The sequence below is a fragment of the Neovison vison genome, chromosome 6, assembly GCF_020171115.1.
Source record: "Neovison vison isolate M4711 chromosome 6, ASM_NN_V1, whole genome shotgun sequence".
NCBI lineage: Eukaryota > Metazoa > Chordata > Mammalia > Carnivora > Mustelidae > Neogale > Neogale vison.
The window spans coordinates 94,648,477-94,667,501 of record NC_058096.1 but is presented as its reverse complement, the minus strand read 5'-3'; the positions used below and the strand labels follow the sequence as shown (position 1 = coordinate 94,667,501).

The 19,025-nt window shown below is 44.2% G+C and overlaps 1 protein-coding gene across 1 annotated transcript; it reads right to left on the bottom strand.

Moving 5' to 3' along the window:
• Positions 1-83: 83 nt before the first annotated feature.
• CLDN11 (claudin 11) lies at positions 84-16,085 on the bottom strand. Its single transcript, XM_044255108.1, has 3 exons — positions 15,776-16,085; positions 10,965-11,129; positions 84-1,369 (listed from the first exon to the last, which is right to left on the bottom strand). The coding sequence occupies exons 1-3, from the start codon at positions 15,999-16,001 to the stop codon at positions 1,137-1,139; spliced, it is 624 nt and encodes a 207-aa protein (XP_044111043.1). The 5' UTR covers positions 16,002-16,085; the 3' UTR covers positions 84-1,136.
• Positions 16,086-19,025: the final 2,940 nt, after the last annotated feature.

The window sequence follows — 19,025 nt, the reverse complement described above, 5'->3', positions numbered from 1 at the left end:
CTTATAAATTACTAGTAGAGATTAATGAAATTGATGAAAATTGATAGATGGCCCCTCTGGACACGATAGAATATGGAGGTCACTTTTGCACACAGTCTGTTATTTTATTGCACGGGTTTCACTTAAAGAACAAAATGCACCATCATTGTTTGGAGAGTTTGGGGTCTTGGATACTGATACACTACATCAGTGTTTACACCCGTAAAGCCAAATTCAACAGCATGATTTATGTTAAACAACACCACTGCAAGATGGCTAACAAAATGAAAATAGAGAAGGGGAAGAAACTTTAAAAATGTGTTAAGTTGAAGCATATGCAAGTGTAGGATTAAAAACTACATCATACAAACCCAGAAATCAAAACTATTTTGTGGTATGTCAGTTAGAGTTATATTCACTTGGACTGTTATTTATCATATAATTAAAGCTTATTTGGTTCATTTCCTTCATACTGATGAACTGAGAATTTCAGGAAAACCATGGTTATAAAAATGATCAATCTTGAAAAAGTATGTACAGATAAATGTAAAATCACAAACTAAAAAATATCCCCACCCTTGCCCTCAACTTACAAAAGGGAAGTTTCCCATGGAGGGAAAGTTCCACAATCCCCTCCCTCCCCACCCCACATCCCCGGTTCTATTTTTCTCTATCACTTATAACTAAATGACCTTGGAGCCGAAGAGGAGGGAGCAAACAGAGAGGCATCTTTATGAGGCTCCCATTGTCATCTGTAACAGTTTGAAAAGTGTCTTTTATTTCTCTCTCTACACTCAATTCAGCAATGTTTGCAAGATATTTAAAATTTAAAGAAAGAGAGGAAATATATATACATATACATATATATGTGTATATGTATATATATATAGATGAACAACAAAGGAATGCCCAAGAAAAGAGCTATTAATGGGCAAAACCATGAGAAAATTGTGTGGGCATTTTCTGAACTTAAGATCTCTTTTAAGGCAACAAATGGGGAGGGGGGTATTAAGACTAAAACATGCCAGACGAGATGCTTTTCTACAGCTTTGGCTTTGGAGCCTGGCAGTGGAGTGGGCTTCCCCCGCCTGTGGCAAGCAAAGCCGGGGCCACGGGCCTGGGATCTGCAGCACCTGGGTAGGCAGGCAGCAGCCCTCTTATACGTGGGCACTCTTGGCATGAGTCGGGGAGCTGGAGCCCGAAGAGTAGTAGAAGCGGTTTTCACCAAACGACTGGGCATCTCCAGCGCAGCAGACGATGACACAGCCACCCACGAGGCACAGCACAGCCCCGATCCAGCCCGCGTACAGGGAGTAGCCAAAGCTCACGATGGTGGTCTCACGGTGGGCGCACACGGGGAACCAGATGGTGGCAACGATGGCACAGAGAGCTGGGGAGACAAAAAGAGAGCTGTGACCGGGCATGCCTGTCCCACACCAAGCACAGCGGGCAGGCTCCCCTTCACTCCGCAGACACGCTCCCTTAGCTTCCAGCCAACTCCAAAAAGCTCCGTACACACAACTCTGCTCCCAGTCCAAGCCCATAGGTTTGCATCTGTTTAATACGCCGATCCAAAGCTGGGTCAAACTGCTAGGTCCTTTATTTTTTCAACAGGCGGCAGACACCAAAGAACTCCAAAGTAAAAGCCCAGAAATAAATCACTGAAGCCAAAAAATGGGTATTTGCATTGACTTACATATCTTCACTTTATGTATCTATACTTAGAATTCTATGATGACGCTTACCTAATCGTATTATAATTATTCTTTACATGCCTATTTCCCATGCCAAGTCCTGAGTTCCTTGAAGGCAGGGGCCATGCCCTCCTTATGCTTGTAGACTCAGTGTTTACCTCACTCTGAGGCACAGAGTATGTGCTCGCTACACACCGGTTGAATGACTAGATGGCCTGATGTATTCGGAAATGAGAAACAAAAGGATGCCCACCTCATTTTTCCACTCTGTTTTCTCAGTTTGGTCAATTCATATTACAAAGACCTTGAAGAAGCTCTGAGAGTTCTCTTGCTGTGGTGGACTGTTGCCAGACATCAGTCGAGTATCGGCTAAGAGTCTGAGTGTGCGTTACACTGTTTGCAAATACACAAATAATGCTCGGAGTAAAAGAATTCACCCGTGCAGGGATTTATGGTGATGATATCTGTTGTGATGAGTCACAATGGCAGAATTTTATGGTCTTCCACCAACCAGTCTAATTTTCAGACTTGATTTAGGTTTTAAAGAGCAGGATAAGAAACAGCTTCTGCATCATTTAGTTCTTCCCTTCCTCCTAAGCAATGTAGCAAAACAAGAACAGGTAGGGGCCTATGAAAATGTTAAAAAAAATATTTAAACCACTATACCAGCATTGTCACAGAAGGTAGTCACAAGCGACAGGGGCTCTTAAAAGTTTCTCATGGGGCTAGTGAGATCAAAAAACTGTTTTCTGAATTTTAATTAATTAAAATTTAAATAACCCTATGTGGCTGGTGGCTAATGGGCTGAACAGCACAACTCCAGACAAAGGAACTCCATCACATCCTGTCATCTGATTTCTCACAGCCACAAGCAGGAAAGAAATTTTAGTTGAAGCTTGAAATTGGGATGACCCATTAAAGTTGGCAGATCAAGAAAATAATGGTGATGAGGTTGCCAATCATTAGCCATAGAGCCTTCGATAAATTCAAGGCAGGGCACTGCGACATTTGCTACCTGGAGGATCCTTGTCACTTTCAACTCAGCAAGCGTTTCTGATGGAAATCAAAATTTGATAGAATCACTCACCCTGAGTGATTTTCTGACTGACCTCTACGCCCACAGAGAAGTATAATTTTTCTTTAAACAGAAGCACTCAAATCTAACAGCCTCATACATTAGTTCTAAACTGAAGAGAAGATTGAAGTCTTACCCACTTTGAAAGACCTCTTCAGCCATCTTAGTGTATTTGTGTAGCTTGTAAGAGGCTCTTGTTGACAATAAACTAAGCCCACCCCACAAGCTGGGCATAAATACACATAGACAGATGTGATTCCTATTATTAAAAAGCATAGATTCCTAGTAGAAGTTAGAAGAAAGAAAGCTAATTTGGGGGGTTTTAGTTGCTCAATTTGGCTTTCTAAGAGCCTAAATTCACTATTCACTACTTCAGAAGTTCTTATAAATTACCTAAGAAGCAAAAATCTATCCATATGTTAATGGCTTCATTTTTTCTTAAAGAGTAAGAGCAATCATGCCACGTTCTGTAATAGGTTTGTATGAGATACTCTGTGGCAATACATTGTCCTTCCGTGAACGAGTGTTCTCAAAAAGACCAGTATCAACTGAATCTTCCTTTCCCTTTCCAGCCTAGGGCCTCAAACGCCTGAGATACAGGGAAATGTCTTTTTCTCTCTTCCTTCAGCCACATATTCCAAATGCTTCCCTCACTGAGAACGCCTTGGCTACTGTCAGAGTCATACCCTCAGCAAGACACAGAGAAAGAAGAGGAAAAAAGTCTTTTTCTGAGTCAGGACAAGAAATAGAAACTCCTTTAGAGTGTTTCAGCCAGAGAGAACTGTGTTAGCTTCTTCACATCAATACACAATCCAGCTACATAACATAACCCTGGACCCCCAAAGGGGGGCTCATTCTGCTTGAGCAAAACAGCAACCTAGCAAAGGTTTCCAAATACCCAAGCTTGATTAGAAGGAAAAGGTGGGGAGGGAATAGCTGAATTCCATCGGAAAAAAAAATATATCTGATTTCCCAAACAACTGATTTGGTTCAATTCAACTGATCTTTCCCATAAACAATTAGCCTGGTTTCAAAACAGCTTCTGGTTCAAATTAAGTTTTATATTTTTCAGTTACATCGTATTATACATACAACACACACACACACACACACACATGCACAAGGATTCCCCACACTTCATGTAAACCTAACTCAAATGTAGATTTGCTGCAGATTTTATAAAATAAAGATATATATATATTTTTATATATGATTTGTATATATAAAATAAGATAAGAAATTGCCTAGTTCTTCCCCTCTTCCTAAGCAAAATAATGAGAGTATCTTCACATGGGGAAAGAATCAGGCTCAATATTCCAAAAATAATCATCAGCCTTGATTTCAATTGTTTTAGGGATTTTGTTAGATTTTATTCTAATGTAATTCACTAGAAGAAGGAAACATCAGGAAAATGCCTGAATGCTTAAATAACGAACCTAAAGGACTGAATGGGGGAACAGGTGGATGGATGGATGACAGTCTCATTTCAAGTCTACTTTCCACTTCAAACACATCAAAACTGACTTTCCAAATCATAAAACTGTAATGTGACTTTAACACACTTAATGTTACAAGCTCATGATTTACCTCATTAAAGACTTCCTTCTTTTATAATCCATGCAAAACAAGGCAAACGAGCGCCAGCAGGGTCACATTATTTCCTAGTAGATAAATGAACTCTGGGTGGATTCCTGTGGCTCTCAAAGTTGAACCACATCAAAACCACTAAAAGATGACAGGCCGCCACACAACATGAAGGGAAATGAGAGGTTCGCTGGAAACAGTGACCTTCAAGTGAACTCAGAATGAAGAATGTTTAGAAACTAAAAAAGAAGAGTTTACTCAATTTCGGCATGGTTTGAAGGGAAAGGGGGACGTTTTCATCAGTGAAGTTAAAATGCAAGTTAAGTCATTACTTAACTAGAAGATGTGAAATATTAATAAAACTGGCAATAATGTTTGGCTTTTTTAATGATACAGAAGGCTGGCTAGATTTATTTCTATTTGCAGACACACATACACACACGCACACACAGAGTTTATAATTCTTCTCCCAATTATTTGGAGAAAATAAAGAAAATGCTTTCCTAAAAAAGTCAGTTATCCATAAGGCAAAGAAAATTGAAGAAAGAAAGAGAATCTTCGTTGCTTTTCTTTTCATGTCAGCACGATGTATTTTTAAAGTAAGTCTCTAACAGTAACTCGGATTTTTCAATCTATTTCTCTTCTTCTACCTTCCAAAGATGCAACAGTTAACCGCACATGGGGGTGGGGGGGAGCAGGAATCTGTCATTTGGGAGGGAGCAGAAAGTGAAAATTGAGAAGAAGGAGGAGGAGGAAGAGGAGGAGAAGAAAAGAAAAGAAAAGAATTTTTTTTTTTTAAGATTTTATTTATTTAGTTGACAGAGAGAGATCACAAGTGGGCAGAGAGGCAGGCAGAGAGAGAGAGAGAGAGGAAAGCAGGCTCTCCGCTCAGCAGAGAGCCCGATGCGGGACTCGATCCCAGGATCCTGGGATCATGACCTGAGCCGAAGGCAGCGGCTGAACCACTGAGCCACCCAGGCGCCCCGAAAAGAAAAGAATATTAAAGAAAAAAGAAAAAAAAAGAGAAGAGATGAGACGAAAAGAAAGGAAAAGAAAAGGAGGAGGTGGAGGAGAGCAGAGAAGAAGAAGGTTTCACGGTGTAGATACAGATTTTTCCGGACTTGGTGCTCTCACAAGTAGAACTCACTGCTCTTCGTGGAATAAAATTGTTTGCCTCTTTTGGTAAGTTTCAAATAATGTAATACAATGTGTTCATTAGTTCATAGAATACAGCCTTACTAAATTAACAATGATCCTCATGTAGCCAAACACAGAAAATAGTTGGAGAGGGAACTGTAGAGCAATGAAAGGTACTTGCAGCTTTTTATTTCTTTAGGGATTAGATGACACATAGTAACATAGTTAAATAAACGTGATTAAGTTAAATAAAATTAGTAAATGTGTGTTTGACTTCCAAGGCAATTTAGAGAGAGAGGGAAAGACTGACAAAGAGGTCCAAAAAGGCAGAAGAGCCCAGATTCTGATATTTCTTCCTTTCTCCAATGAACACCTCTGATTTCAGGCTTTGTCACTTTCCAAACTAAGAACTGACAGTACCTTTAAAAGCATTATTTCTAGCACAAAAATATTTCCATTAAAATCACATAAATTACTCTGAATGATATAAGTAATACTGGAAGAAAATCTTCCTTGATATTATATCTGAGATTTGCTTCAAAAAAACTCTGGGGACTGGAAGAAAAAAACACATAAATGAAACAGATTAGCCATGAGTTCATTATTGAGAATGAGTTTGGGTTATACTATTTTTTCTACTTTTGGGTACATATGAAATTTTCCACAATAAAAACTGTTTTTTTACATCTCTCTTCCAAGGCACCTGGGTGGCTCATTCATGATCCCAGGGTCCTGGGGTGGACCCCCATATCAACTCCCTGCTCATTGGGAAGCCTGCTTCTCCCTCTCCCACTCCCCCTGCTGTGTTCCTTTTCTCACTGTCTCTGTCAAATAAATAAAATCTTTTAAATAAATAATCAATCTCCCTCTATTTAAACATTTGACAATGCACTTATTGCTGCCTTCTACAACTGATGCTATTATATGATCTAAATAGCAACTACCTTTAGCTTTGTTCCAATTAACTCAAGGCAACAAGTAAAGATTTCTAACAAGCTATTGGAGTCACATTTATTTGTTGTTTCCTGATAATCTGAATCTAGAAAAATTTTAGTTTTTCTTTTTTTTTAATTTGTGATTCTCTAAATTTTGACTTAAGGAAACATAGCTGCCAAAGGACATACTCCTCTTACACAACAACTTTTATGAAGATCTAATATTTAAAACAATCATGAAGTCAATGGAATATTCAACGACATTATTTTCCTGGCCTGCTGTCGACATTTTTTCCTTTTATTTCTATTTCACACATCATTATCTTTTTTTTTCCCCATAACTTTTTTTAAAATCTGGTCCCGTGGTTATATGTTATTATTTTTTTTTTAATCACAGAACTTAGGGATGGGAGAGACTTCATAAAACAGTTAAATTCTTCCAAGTGTACCGACAGGGCCATTTTAAGTCACAACCATACTAAAGATGCCACAACCTCTCCACTACCTATATGAAATTTGATTTACATTATGAGCTTGTTTGTGTAAAGCTAATGAGTTTAGAGAAAGGCTCTTTTCATCTCTTCTCTTAAGACTCCAGGCTTGAGGGCATCACTATTGACTCTACACTGAAGGGTGGCCTTTCCTAGGACATCCGATTCTGTGTGCATGACAAAATCAATCTCTCCCACAGTTGCACACACCCTTTATTTTATTGCAATTCCATTACTGACCTGTAAGTTCCAAGTTAAAAACAGCTTTTTTTTTTTAACAAAATACGATTCCTATAGCCATAATTTGAAAGAGGAGGAGAGAAATGAGAGGAACCCATGGGAGGAATATATACTTCCTCTCCTTCCATTCCTTACCCCGTCTCCCCAAGAAACACCCCAATCAAGTACTTTCTAAGTTGCAGTGAGGTGAGAATGAGATCAGACCAGAACTGAGCCTGACCGTTTTTAGGTGGGTAGTTTAACATGACTTCTTATGATGGGATAGGCAAAAAAACTCCCAACTATTTATTGATCTGGTTTTTACAAAGCAAACAATGTTAATGTCTCCACTAGACCAGGAGAGGACCTAGCATTTCCAGGAACAGCTCCCTGACTCTCCTGACCAGTGTCATGTATGGAGATTACCCCGCAGGAATCAGACATGATCAAAAGAATACTCAATGGCCCTCTGGGTTAGCTTTCTATTTCCTCTATGGTTAGAGGACTGATAACAGTAGCGATGATAATAACAACCATTTGCTGAGGACTTACTATGTGCCAGACACCAGGCTAAATAATTTGCATACCTCCTTACACTATTCTTACCAACCTCAGATATAAGCATTACCTCTTTTCATATAAAGGCTCAGAGACATTAAGTAACTGCCCCAGTTCACACAGCTGCAAAGTAGGAGATCTGAGATTCCGTACAGTTGGTCCCACGCCAAGTGATAAGATAAAGCAGCTCAGGGCATAGGAACCTCCTGTCTTGGTAGGGGCTCTTGAAAAGACACCGATGAGATTAGCCTGGATCCATCCTAGCTCTGAGGAGTCCGCTACATCAGGCTCCCATTCCTTCCCCCAAAGCAGGACCAAATCCTCACACCATTAAACTTAAAACTATTGAGAAGATAAAGTTATTGTACAACAGACACGATTTTTTAAGCTTGTGGAAAAATAAAACTTTTTAGGGTCAGGAAGAACTGACTTTAATTAATAGTGCTTACAGTTTCCATACCCAGATTAGCTTCGGTATTGTTTTCAGTGCCCAGGCCCCAAACCCCCAGTGCTGCCCAGTCCATTTTGGTCAGGGACCACACCTCAACTGGGGCATCACTGCTGACCCCTAGGATCCAACAGGGGCCCAGCACTGGCTTCCCAGGGCGAGCATTAGAAGCCAATCCCAAGCAACACAAAGGGAGCTTTCACTCACTCTAGCTCCTCCCACCCACCGCCAATAGGGGAACTGAGGCACTAGGCTCCAGAAAAGACCCAGAGAGGCCAGCGGATGCCATGACTGGTTCCAGTCAAAACAACATCCAACCTGAAGGCAAGCCGTGACCCACTGAGAAATAAATCCGACAGGAGCCATCAAAGAGGCAGCAGGTAACACTGGAAATTCAAAGCTACAAGAGGGTAGTGTGCTCACTACACCCTAATAGCGAGTGGCCAGAAGGCTGCAGTTGCCCTGAGAAAGTCCGAGCCCTCAAAGGCCCTCCATGTGTTCACTCCAGGCAGTAATGGGGGACTGAGGAACTCACACCACTGCCAGTCGACCTCACGTTCCTCTCTACAATTCTGTGCACGTATACCAACCAACCCACTCAGAAAAGATAAAGAAAAACTTTAATTCATCTAGGAAGTTTCAAACAACTGGTTGTTATTGTTCGTTTGATAAGCCTCATTACTCATTCGGACGATTCAGTTGTTTTTAGGGTTTTTTTGAATACCAACTCATCCATACATACTTGATTTTAGATCTTTATTTTCCACAGGGTTTGGGTTTTTTTTTTTTCTTTTCCATATATTCTCTTAGTGGATATTCTTTTTTTTTTTTAAAGATTTTATTTATTTATTTGATAGAGAGAGATCACAAGTAGGCAGAGAGAGAGAAGAGGAAGCAGGCTCCCTGCCGAGCAGAGAGCCTGATGCGGGACTCGATCCCAGGACCCTGAGATCATGACCTGAGCCAAAGGCAGCAGCTTAACCCACTGAGCCACCCAGGTGCCCTCTTAGTGGATATTCTATGACTCTCATATGGAAGGCTAGAATTTCTAAAGATGAACACCTAACCCAACAGATTCACCCGCTGGGACTGGCATCCTCAGAGACAGAGAGAGCCTAATGTGAGGCAGGTAACAATGGCAACTGCCTAGAACGAAAAGGGTTTCCTCCTGGATTCCGCACACCAATTTACCTGTAGAGCTTCGCTCTAACTGTTGTAAAGGGAATTTGAATGTAAAGATCTGTGGCAGAGGACCCTGTAAGTTAGGGGAATCACCTGATACTGATTCTGTATTCCCTGTGGCGCTCCCACACAGATTCTTTGTGCCTGGAACCAAAATGTCCATGCTCAGATTCTTCTCCGGAAATGACAGTGGTCCTCTGGTCTTTTCACCCCTGTTGCCCAGCCCCCCCCACACACACACACGAGCCCTTCCTCTGAATTCTCTGTGGCTTCACAAGTCCCTGAAAACTTCCATCCCTCTGCAGTCTTGTGAAATAGCACCCCTCCCTCTCAGGCCCCCTTACCTCACCAAAGTCACTGTGGCCAACCATTACTTAGTGGCACTGACCCATGTCACACTGACCCTTCCCCTTCCCCTTCAACATCTAGTCTGATACCAGTTGGGGGATGGGAATTCCTGGACTCAGGAGAAGCTGACGCTATGCCTAACCCACAGACAGACCAGCTGCTGTTCCAGAATGTATCAGTGCACTTTGCAACAAGAGCTGGTGTTCTTAAAATTCTTGTCTTCTATTAGGACTTAAGATGTGCTGGTGGAATTAGCATTCAAGAAAAAAGTAGAATGAAATGAAATCACTGAAAAGAGCAGGTTGTTAAACCCTCTGTGTGCAGGTGCAACCAGGAAAACTGAGAGAGCTCATGCCACTTCCTCGGCCTGGGGCCGTCCCCCCATCCTCCCTTCAATCCATGACCTTGACTACCTTCTCTTCGACCCTTAACACTCATCGCTGGGATCCCCTGCTCTGGGAACCTCCTCCAGTCTGGCTCAGGTTCCTTCCTATGTGTGTGCACACCCTCTGCGCAATTTTTAGATGAGCCCATGCCACCCTCTATTGAGATGTCCAGGGACACTCAAAACAGAGAATGCCTTTCTCCCCCTGTGTCCTCAGTGCCAACCATGATGCCTGGCCCTCAGATGCTCCATGAGTCCTTACTGAATAAAAGATTAAGGGACACCTGCCTGGCTCAGTCAGTAGAGCATGTGACACTTGATCTTGAACTTGTGAGTTTGGACCCCACATTGGGTGTAGCAATTACTTAAAAATAAAATCTTAAAACAAAATAAAATAATTGAATCATCAGTAGTGATCTACCACCCTCTGCATCTTTCTTTTCTCTTGCCCTCCTCTTTCTCTACTCTTTCTTTACATATTAAATGAAGTTCTCAACTGTAGCTACAAATAAGAATCACCTGGAAACTTTCAAAAAACCCACTTTGCTTGGCCTGATGCCCAGTAATTCTGAATGCTGGGATCTGGGCGGAGGTGTTCCCAAGAAAGGGATTCCACTGTGAAGCCTGAGTGGACAGCCACTGTGTCACTCTCTTCTGTCCCCTAGTCTCTCTCTTAAGTATACCCTCAAAACCCTTTCTTCCTTTTGCTTTTTAATTTTTTTCATGTCCAGTGACTCCTGCAGACATTACTTATCCCTCTGCCTCAACAACCCATGAAACACAAAGAGATACACATTACGGGGGGGTTTTCCCGGGTGGATACACCTGGCTGCCTTTCCCATGCCTCTTGAACTCAATAAAGCAGCAGCAAGATCTGAGATTCATTGCGTTCACTCCAAGTTGGGGAGCTACATAGAAAACTCTCTTACCCAGCAGAATGAGCAGCACACCAGCCAGCTGAGCCCGCCTGTACTTGGCCACACCGGGCTCATGGCCCATTCGAATGCAGGGGAGAACCGTCAGCAGCAGGAGAATGGCGGGCAGCCCCAGGACTGAGGCTGCAATCATCAGGGCTCGGCAGGCCTGGACATAGCCTGGACACAAGAAACAGACAGGAGCATTAGCCAAGGGTCCCCTTGGAGCCTACACCATGGCTCAAGGGAATTCAACACCATCTTCCTTCCTCTGGCTGCATTCCAGGACTTAGCATGTAAATGCTGTCGAAGATCACTTCACATCTTCGGCATTTTTTTTTAAAGATTTTATTTATTTATTTGACAGAGAGATCACAAGCAGGCAGAGAGGCAGGCAGAGAGGCAGGCAGAGAGAGAGGGGGAAGCAGGCTCTCCACTGAGCAGGGAGCCTGATGTGGGGCTCGATCCCAGGACCCTGAGACCATGACCTGAGCCGAAGGCAGAGGCTTAATGCGCTGAGCCACCCAGGCGCCCCACATGTTTAAAGTGACCAACAAGGGAGGCAGGAGACTGGAGAGAATGAGTGGAGACGTCTGGGTCCCAAGATCTAAGGGGCCAAGAGTCCAACTACACCATTACATCACCTTACCATTACATCACCTTACAAAAGAGTCAGATTAAAACTCAAGCCCTCCCAGATGCCTTCTGTGATGGTCTGTGCTGATTCCAGCCTGCTGCCGATACGTTCTGCCTGGGTGACTGCGGGCAAGTTACCAAGGGCTCTCCTCACTGATCATGAAGAAATGGTCGTAGTGCCTATATCTCTCTAAAAGAATTCAACTAAGATTAAATTAGTTAACTCATGCAGTGTTTAGAACAGTGCCTGGCACATCTTTAGTATTCCAAAAAGATTAGCTATTATTATTGGTGTTATTTCTCTGTGGCAGTGCCGTCATTTTATCTTCGGGTGTAAGAGGTGATTTTGTCCCTAACCATGTGCTTTTAATTCCCATTGTATATAGTATGTGGTCCTAACTGGACTAAACTAGGACTCTGGATTCCTCTCTTGGTTTTTCACCCCAGTGCTGCTGTGCTCATGAATCCTGACGCCTGCTGATGGTCAGGCGCCATCTCCTGCCTCAGCCAGTCTCCTGGGCATATTTCCACAACCATCAGCCATCACTTTAAAGGCGTCTCTCTAGGGACACCTGGGTGGCTCAGTCGGTTAAGCATCTGCCTTTGGCTCAAGTCACGATCCCAGAGTCCAAGGACTGAGTCCACATCAGGCTCCTTGCTGAGCGGGGAGCCTGCTTCTCCCTCTGCCTGTTGTTCCCCCTGCGCACGTGTGCTCGCTCTCTCGCTCTCTCTCTCTCGCTCTCTCTCCCTGACAAATTAATAAATAAAATCTTTACAAAAGGAAGGAAGGGAGGGAAGGAAGGAAGGAAGAAAAAAAGGCATCACCAGCCCCAAAAATTCCTAGAGGACAGACACCTGCCTTGGTCTTCGTGGAGCTAACACAGTCCCACAGCAGATGATATAAACTTACAACTATGAAAAAAAAAAAAAAAAATAGGGTGCCTGGGTGGCTCAGTGGGTTAAGCTGCTGCCTTCGGCTCAGGTCATGATCTCAGGATCCTGGGATCGAGTCCCATATCGGGCTCTCTGCTCAGCAAGGGAGCCTGCTTCCTCCTTTCTCTCTCTGCCTGCCTCTCTGCCTACTTGTGATCTCTTTCTCTGTCAAATAAATAAATAAAATCTTTAAAAAAAAAAAATACAAGTATGAACGAAGGAATAAGAAGTTGAATAATAAGAGTGGAGCAAAACCAAATGAACTTCATGCTGTCACACAAAATGCTAGAAACAGATTACAATATGTGCAATATTTATGTGAAATAAATCTGACAATATACTGGCAGAATATGGCAGACTTAAATGTGTTGTTTCTCATTAAAACACTCTCCCTCCCCCCCCCAAAAAAAAAGGAGGGGGTTGTATTTGTTGCTCTCCCTTTTTCCACTCAGAGGAAATTAGGGCTAGTGGCCTGGGGGAGGCAGAGTTAGAGACCAAGCCAAAAATGAGCCCCGATTTCTGCCTCACACACCAAGACTCTAGTACCAAATCTGGCCAGCCTGCCCTGTGCACTAAGCCCCAACTGCAACACTGTCTTTTAGCAAGATCTAGTTTGCCAGAATTCAGGGTTACTCTTCTAGCCACTGCCCATCTCAGCTTCTTTAAAATGAAAGTTAAACAATCAATCAACTGTCTGTTGACTTGAAGACACCCCTAGGGAAGAGCCAGAGGATTCTGCGGCAGAACCTCTGACCAAAGTCCAGTGCCCCTGCAGCTTGTAGGAAAGCCAAGGTGAATACAGGAGAGACAGTCAGCTAGTAACTGAGGTTCTGAAATTCATGATGCAGGCTGTCTATGTGCTCAAGGCCAAGGCCATGTCTGAAAAATCAAAAGATGGAGACCGAGATCTGTTCCTATAACCACCCAAGTACAAGGTAGGGGGATAGCAGGAAGGATTAGACCCTCCCTAACATGTACTCCATCTGTAGAATGATCTGTTCTCTGAAAATAAACCACTTGACTCCGAATGCTCAGGAAACTTAACTTTGAGGGAAAGAAAAAAAGAGTCATTTTACGCTATAGTCAGAATCCTACAAATACCATGCCCAGCTTTTAATTAAAAAAAAATTACAGCAGCAATTTATGAAGCTTCTACTATGTCAAGGGAGGTTTACATTTTTCATATCATTTAATCCCCCAAAACCACTCTGAAAGAGAGGTGGTTGGTTTCATTTTGATTTTTAAAGAAGACAACTGGGGTTCCCAGAAATTACTAGTAAATTGTTCTAAATCATCCAGATGATGAGCATTGGCTCCCAGAGTCTAACCCCGGTCTACCAAGGCTGCCATTGGGTGAAGGTGAGTGCAGATCTGGGTTCCCGGGACCTCTGTCATTCTGAAAGTTCAAAATGGAGTAGAAGTGTTGCCTATATGGCTCAGTCAATAGAGTAAGTGACAACTGATCTCGGTGTCCTGAGTTTACAACCCAGGTTGGGTATAGAGGTTAATTTAAACAAACAAAAAAATTTTTTTTTAATTTCTAAGAAATGGAAAAGAAGATAGTGCTTGGCAGGACTGACATGCATTGTGTGCACCAGCTGTATTCCAGCATCAATGCCTGGTACAGAAGATGCAAAGAGAGCAGGATGACATCTCTATCCTTAAGGAATTTATAATGTGGTACAAAAACTTGACTCACAATGAACAAAAAGTCGAAATATGCCCTGATGATGATAAGACTCAAATACCAGGACAGCAAGGAGGAAGGGGAGATTGATTCGAGCTACAAGGACTGGGAAATAGGAGAAACTTGTGGGGAGGCTTAAAGTGGGGAATAAAGTCTCCAGAGAGCTAAAGGCTCCCCCAGCAGATGGCACAAAGCCAAAGCCTCCCAGACTGGAATTGGAGCTCAGTTACTCCACTCATTAAGGAAACTAGGATAGGCCTTTAACCAACTGAGCCTTCCAGGAGCCCCAATTTTTTTTCAGGATAGGCCTTTAAATGGGTACCATCAGGATGCGGGGGTGGCTCAGGTGATTGTCTGTCTTCAGCTGGGGTCATGATCTCAGGGCCTGGGATGGGGGCCCCCCAACTAGGACCCCTGCTCCCTGGAGAGTGTGCTTCCCCCTCTGCCCCGCCCTCCCCCAGCTCGGGCTCTCTCCCTCTCCCTCTCTGTCTCTCTTTCTCAAAATAAATAAATAAAATCTTTAAAAATAAGTAAGTAAATAAATAAATAAATATGCACCATCCTCAAAGGCTAGCAGGAGAGAAGGCAAATCGTGTATAGGCTAAATCCGCTGGCAGGGCAGAGATAAAGAGCAAAACCCCGAAGGGGAGCCTGCTACCCAGCCAATCACCCAACTAGCTCAGGGTTACATCTGAATTGAAACCATTGCCCAGAATTGTTCAAGGAGAAGCAAGTGAAGATGGGGGGCTGGGGGAAGCGCCAGCTGGCGTTGGAGGGACTAGAGGCCAGACAACTCTCTCCTCTTCCCTCTCAGAGACATCTAGACGGGAGCGAGCGACCCACGGCGGATCCCCCCCACCCCCCACCCCCACCCCCCCCCCCGCAGGATGAGCGCGCCCTCCGGGAGGCAACACCCCTTCCCTATCAGAACCGAGAGGTGCAGACACGGGGAGGAGAGCGGACCAACGCTCCCACTGCGGGGGGCAAGGGGTGGGGAAAGCAAGACAGGCCCCCGGGTCCACTGACTGACATGCACTGGACTGACATGCACCAGGGAACCCACCTGGTGGAACTGGGGGGGCCGGGACTCCTCACCAGTACCACGAAGACCTGAGAAACTCAGCTTGCTACTGTTCAGATGGCTGGAATGCTAGCTTTTCCCTTCTCTTCGTTCTGCGGGTGGGATCTAACTCAAAAGGGGGGAGGGGGGCTTACAGTTCTTCTGACCCACCAACGGTGGGAGCATGGGGTAGGTGGGGTGACAGTTATTAACATGGACAGAGCTCCAAGTATGTGTCCATGTCTCAGTTCAGTAACTTCTCAGGGTAGCTCGGCCAGGGGCCCTACTATCATCCCAAATTCCAGACAAGAGAAACTGAGGCTGGGAGAAGTTAAATTCAGGGCTGCCTAATCCCTTTAAGACAAGGTGGGACTGAAGGTGTGAAAAATGTGCCCATCAAGGCCTTAAAACGTTTCTGGGATACGTTTCTGGGAAACGTCTAATGCGCCCATCCCCAGTCTGTCCCGAGGAGCAGGGTTAGGAGCAGCCACTCAGAGGTGGGGTCCTTACCCGGCAGGATGAGGATGTCCACCAGGGGCTTGCAGTGGTACAGCCCCGTGGCCATGACGCAGTCGGCCCACAGCCCCTTGGAGCCCAGTTCGTCCAGCTTGCGGCAGGTGGGGATGGTGTAGCCGCAGGTCACCACCCAGTCATTAGTGGACGTGGTGACGATGATGCCGATCCAACCCACGAAGCTCGTGACGAAGCCCACTACCTGCAGGCACGTGGCCACCATCGTGGCCGCCACCCTGGCGTCCCCGGGCCTAGCCCCTCACTAGCTGTGCCTGCGCCCGGGACTGGACGGCGCCTGCCCGGGTCCTCTCTCCCTCGAGCTTGCGAGCGGCTGACCGGCAACGGCCGGCTGCGGGATGCTGGAGGCGGCGGCAGGCCGGGAAAGGCTGAGAGCCGCGCTCCGACGGCACTACGCGCTTGGCGGGGACAGTGGCGCGGCTGGGCACTGCGCCCCCGCCCCCCTCTTTAAACCCCGTGGACCCGGCCGGCGAGCGCCAATCGGCGACTGCCCGGGCGAGCCAGCCAATCGCGGGGCGGGGCCCCGGGTGGGATGTACGGGGAGCAGGGTTGGGGAGGGGGGCGCTGAGGCCTCGGCGCTCAGCCCCGCGTCGCGCGGCCCGGGTTGGGAAGTAAAAGAATTCGTTCCAGGTCCAAGAAATGGAGAGAGCATCAGGCGTGGGCTCTGTTTTGCTGCAAATTATTTCTCTTCTTGCGGCCGTCTCACATCTCTGTCTCTGGGTCTCGTCTTCGCTCCATCCCTCCTCTCCTCCCCATTCGTCTGTCTGCCCAGCTGAGAGCAGGGACTGGGGTCCTCGGAAGGGGGCCCGGTACAGTTCCTCCGCCGCCCAGGAGAGTAACAACGGATGAGCTGAGAATTGTCCTGAGAAACAGAGGCGAAGCGTCCAGCATTCCAGGGATACTAGAGGAAAGAAAATGATCCTTTACTGTGGGTGACAAGCGTCACAGGTGGCCATGGCCATAATACCGGTGTCGATAACAATAACAACTTATCCAGCTGTACTGCCATGTACTATGTGCGTGCATTTATATTCCTGTATCACCTCATTCTCATAACTACTCTCTGTGATAGGAACAAATGTTTACCCGTAATAGGCGTAAAGAAACAGCATGAGAGGTTAAATTGCCCAAGGTCACTCAGCTAGGGAGAGGTCGTGGGCCCATCTCACTTTCCCTGGTTAACCATTCCTTGGCACCTCTCCTGATTATCACTAAAGGGCTCAGGTTCCCCATTTTGACACATTCAAAGCTAGGCTGACTGTAAGTTAATATTTGCGCTCCACCGAGAACTCTGCCTAGCCTAGAGTGAGCATGCTAGAGTGTACTTATCATCACCGTCACCTTAAGCCTCCTTCTCTCTATGAATCAAATAAGACCCATTATATGTCCGTTTTTTTTTCTTCATGCAGAGAAGTCCTTCTCAACTGTGTTTACATTAAATGTTTCAATCCCCTTTGATACATTTGGCATATCTAATTATATCCCTCTATTAACAATCATGAGATCTAAAGATGAGGAGGGTTTCAGCAGATACAAAAACCTCCTATTCGATCCTCTAAATCTAAGATATGGATCATAAATCACAGCTACTAAGCTTTCCCATATCTATGCTGGGTGTCAGGGCCAATCACTGTCTTCTAGGGAAAACTAGCCTGGAGGAAAGCCCAAAGAAATCCAATGCAGGAACAGAAAAGGCTGACAAATAGATGACAGAGTTTCAAGCAGGAGAGCTTGAAGAACACCCAGAGAACACAGTGGTAACAATACAGACTGGGTGCCTGGCTTCAGATCCTGGCTCAACCACTTTCTAGCTGTAACACCAAGTTGCTTCATCTCTCTGGGCCTCAGTTTTCTTATTTGTAAAATAGGGATGAAAATAGTGGCTACCCCATGGGTTTCTTGATTATTATGTGAGTTAATATACATACAGAACTTAAAACAGTATCTGGTACAGAGTACATGCTCAGTAAACCTGCATAATGATTCAGCGCTCTTGCTTCCGCACTCTTATGTTCTCCCTGCATTCATACAATTCGATTTGTGGAAACTACTGTATAGGAATATGTCTGTTTTTTGAGGAAGCCGCTGTGTTTGGGAGCATTTTGTCACCTGGATGTTTTCAGATATTTCCTCACAACATTTTAAAAAGAGAGAGAGGGCTTTTGTATTAAGAACAACAGAAAACATAAAACCCATGCAACATCAATTCATTGAGAAAGCAACTGTGAAATCTGCACTCTTGTAACTCCATTAGCATTTAACGTTCTAACAATAAAGATTCGACCAATCAGAATTTAACAATGTTCAGGTCACCTACAGGTCACACACTCAGAGGTATTTGTAAAGCCAAATTTCAGAACTCAGACACTAAATGGTAGAAAGAGCTGTCAGGTTGTTAAGATCTTGGAATGGAAACTCCTGAATTTATATTCCATTTTTATCTCTGTGTTGTCCCTTAACCTATGTAATTCTCGGGTTCTCCATCTATAAAGAGAGAATAGCAGATGACTCACAGGGTTATTGTGAAGGTCAAGTGAGAGGACTTACACAAAGTTCTGTGTATGTATATATATATACATATATATGTATGTATGTATAAACACACACATATATATTATAAATGTTAACCATTGTTAATATAGTCATAAGCAAAATGGATCAATGGAAAATAAGAATTGCTTTTGATAAAGACTAAAGCTAAAATAATTAGGCCATAATTATCATTATCTATTAACAGAAGAGAAATCCTAAGATGAATGTCTAAACAATCAGATGTACAAAAGGCCACTGAAGGAAGACCAGCAAAGTGTAACCTCTTTGAATAAATTAGCCACAAATAAAGAGAGAATATGTCCCTTGGAAAGGAAGTAGGGCAGCATGGTATAGTGGCGAGACTCCAAATTTCTCTGTACAGTGAAGTCCCTGAAGCTATTTTTGCTGAGGAACTTTTCCAAAAATCATCCACATTCCTTGGCTGTGGTGACTCTTCTCCCTGAGACTTCCTTTTGATTAAAAAACGACTTCCCACATAGCATAACTTAATAAACTGATCTTCCTAGTCTACCACAAACCCAGGTACCATTTTAGTTACAAAAGTCAGTTTCTCAGAGTCCAGTCACCCCAGATAATTGTCAACAGTGGGTCCCCAGTACTGTCAGACAAGGTCTATCCAATAAATTTTCTCTCAGAAAACTTTGTCTTGCCAACTCCTCACATTTCGACTGTATAG

Bases quoted from the DNA above. Each gene is read 5' to 3' on its own strand.
- CLDN11 (XM_044255108.1), bottom strand. From the start codon at position 16,001: ATGGTGGCCACGTGCCTGCAGGTAGTGGGCTTCGTCACGAGCTTCGTG. The intron at 11,130-15,775 runs GTAAGGACCCCA...TCTTGTGTCCAG, and splicing joins GGACATCCTCATCCTGCCGG to GCTATGTCCAGGCCTGCCGA. The intron at 1,370-10,964 runs GTAAGAGAGTTT...TTGTCTCCCCAG, and splicing joins TGTGCTGCTCATTCTGCTGG to CTCTCTGTGCCATCGTTGCC.